The 2,958-nt window shown below is 50.2% G+C and overlaps 1 protein-coding gene across 1 annotated transcript; it reads right to left on the bottom strand.

Annotated features, from left to right (window-relative positions):
* Positions 1-56: 56 nt before the first annotated feature.
* On the bottom strand, positions 57-1,908 carry MAFK (MAF bZIP transcription factor K). Its single transcript, XM_009286389.2, has 2 exons — positions 1,832-1,908; positions 57-633 (listed from the first exon to the last, which is right to left on the bottom strand). Exons 1-2 carry the CDS (start codon positions 1,865-1,867, stop codon positions 199-201), a joined length of 471 nt encoding a protein of 156 aa, XP_009284664.1. The 5' UTR covers positions 1,868-1,908; the 3' UTR covers positions 57-198.
* Between the last annotated feature and the right edge of the window lie 1,050 nt (positions 1,909-2,958).

The following is a 2,958-nucleotide window of genomic DNA, read 5'->3' as shown; positions in this document are numbered from 1 at the left end:
TTTATGCATCTTGTACTCTTGTACTCTTGTACTCTTGTACTCTTGTACTCTTGTACTTTTTTTTCCCTCTACTTTTTGCACTTTTGGAAGAGAATTGTTAAAATGCCAATTCTTGACGTGACCAAGGACTCCGGAACAATGCATAAGAGCCTTTTCCCCTCCCCTCTGAAAGGCTGCTAGTTGCCCCCCCTGAGGGCACTAGGATGCTGCTGAAAACGGCACAGAACTGGATGAGATTTCGGCTGATTTCACAATGGTGATGACACTGGTGGTGGCAACTTTGGTTGGGGTAATAGGCCCTCGCGCCACAGTACGAGCAAAGGTCTGGAGTGCTTCGTACTTGGAGCGCAAGGCGTCCAGCTCTAGCTTCATGCTGCTGTTTTCTCTGGCCAGCTTCTCCACCTCTTGCTGCAGCTCAACCCGCTGCCTCTCTAGCTCCTCTTTCTGAGTCACGCGCTTGATGCGGCAGCTGGCAGCGTAGCCCCGGTTCTTCAGCGTGCGCCTCCGCTGCTTCAGACGGATGACCTCCTCTTTGGTGAGACCCCTCAGGTGCTGGTTCAGCTCCCGTACGGACATTGACACGAGTTCATCATCACTCAGCACTGGGGCATTCTCTCCTGACTCCTCCTTTACCTGCAAATACCAACAGCACAAGGTAGCAGCAACCCTTACGTGAACAGCTGTTCTGGACAGCGAAAAAGAGCCAGGCCACCCCTCAGCAATGTGACACCTGGAAAACACCCCCGAAGCACTGTAGAGAGCACATGCTCCACTAAAACATCTGGGTAAAACATGGCAGAGATCTGAGCACTGCTGTTGTCTGGGTTTGGGTAACCCTCTCAAGCCAGAGAAAGCAGTGAGCCTTACATACCCAGTATGAACTGAACAGCAAGATTTTTAAGGAGATAAATGTAAAGCAGACTGAAGCCCTTTGTGTTCCTTTGTCAGGACCCAGAATTCATACTGAATGCTAAAGATGACACCTTTTCCCAGCATTATGCTGGGACACCAGTGCAACATCTCAAAAGCAGAATAGCCACTTGTACGCAGGGTTTAATTCAGCATTTTGTGGCTTTTCGTTGAAGACTGCTCATCCAAGTAGTGAACAAAACCAACCCTGCTTGGCTTCAAGGACCACAGCCTCATTTGGTTTCCCTGGTGCACAGGCCAGACTCCGAAGTTACATGAGAAAGACACCAAGGCCTTGTGCCTTTTTCTCAAGCAGGTTTGCTGCCACAGTTATTTTCAGAATCACAGAATCATTTAGGTTGGAAAAGACCTTTAAGATCATCGAGTCCAGAACCTTTAAGACATCATCCTTTTGTCTCTTCAGAGACTGCAGGACATCTGGAATGAAGAGCTAAGACACTGGAAAGAAACTGCAACAACGTATGCACAACCCATGCGCAGAACACCGCCAAGCCGGTATGTCCGAGACATTTACTGTCTCACGGATCTGAGAGACACCAGCTGAACACGTCCCTTCCCCAGTGCCTCCCAGTCCTGAGAGTAGAAGTACTTCATTGACAGGCCTGGGAGCACTGGTTTCAGGATGCTGCCCCTACCTGCTATAGTCAAAAGTCTCTTGGATAGCAACTGGGACACTCTAGCCTCCGTGCCGCCCCAGAGACTTCAGACTTCCTTCTGGGTATCGCCGGTATTCTTCTACCCTAACCTTTCCTGTAGATAGTGGGAAACTGTATAGGCACCCATTTGTAGAAGTTTCTCAAAATGAAAAAGAACAGTCACGTACGACCGACGTCGCACGGAGCACGGTTCTGCGACAGCCTCCCCTGCCACCCAGCATCGCCCACTCAGCCTTCTTCCCTACCTTTAATGCCTTGTTCGGTTTGGGATTAGTCGTCATAACCTGAGCACAGTCTTCCGGACAGAACCGCTCAGAAATTGCAACTGGAAAAACAAAACAAGATTTTCAGGTTACAGTAGTCTCAGAGATGAAGGTAGGAAGAAGATACCCAACACACAGTCCAAATCCCCAGCTCAACCGCCATTAAAAGAAATAACCACACAGTTGTTTAAAACACTGGGATGGATTCAGAGATCAGTTTACCCCATTCAGATACAAGAAAGAGAAATTTGTGTTGATAAGTGCATTGCTTTTTTAACGCTAAAGATCTCATATTTTGCTATTAACTATGCTAAGATTAAGCAATGAAGACAGGGCAGGGAGGGGGGGAAGGACACCAGCTCCCATCTGTAAACAAGTTAGGCTAACCACCATACACCACCTTGCGATATGCCGCCCCTTCTCAAAGGGAGCGCAGAGTGCGGCCTCCCAGGCCCAGTCACTCGCTCACCTCCCTCCAGAGGAATCCCAGACACTCAGAATGGCCTATTAGGAACTGAATTAAGAGTTACCTCCGCTCATAAAAGGCACTGAAAAGCCACAAGACAACAACTCCCTTCATTCTTATTTTGATTATTATTAACCCGGCTCGAAATTGAATCAGCAACCCAGAAAGAAGCTGCCTGGTTTGTAAGCTGCTTTCAGTGCCGTCCCCACCCAAAGGAGACGCTACCAGAAAACCCAAACAACAGAAACAAAAGCCCCCCGATAACAAAGCAAGGCAGGAGTTCACCTCTCCCAACGCACCAAGACTGTTGCTTCCCAATCCTCTCGGCCTCAGGCTGAGAGCTGACCTGCCTGATATTTCTAGTGATGTGGAGGCATGTCCACCGACAGAGAGACCATCCCCTGCTGAGATGCTGCCCTTCACTCTCACCTTAGCCGGCGACTACACCCCTTCGATCAGCGCCTTGCAGAAAATCCACCTGCCCGCACCTCCACCCAAAACCTTCACACCGCGGTGACGGCAGCACGGTGGTCCATCAGGTACCTACCGCGAGAGAGGCGACCGCAGCCGTGCCACCATCACAGTCTCTGCCTATCGCTCCCCCAGCGGGGAGGGTGCGAGGTGCCGGCCCCCCCCGATGCAC

The sequence above is a fragment of the Aptenodytes forsteri genome, unplaced genomic scaffold, assembly GCF_000699145.1.
Source record: "Aptenodytes forsteri isolate BGI_AS27 unplaced genomic scaffold, ASM69914v1 Scaffold55, whole genome shotgun sequence".
NCBI classification, from domain to species: Eukaryota; Metazoa; Chordata; class Aves; order Sphenisciformes; family Spheniscidae; genus Aptenodytes; species Aptenodytes forsteri.
Note: the sequence above shows the minus strand (reverse complement) of the source record. Positions and strands in the feature narration are given on the sequence as shown.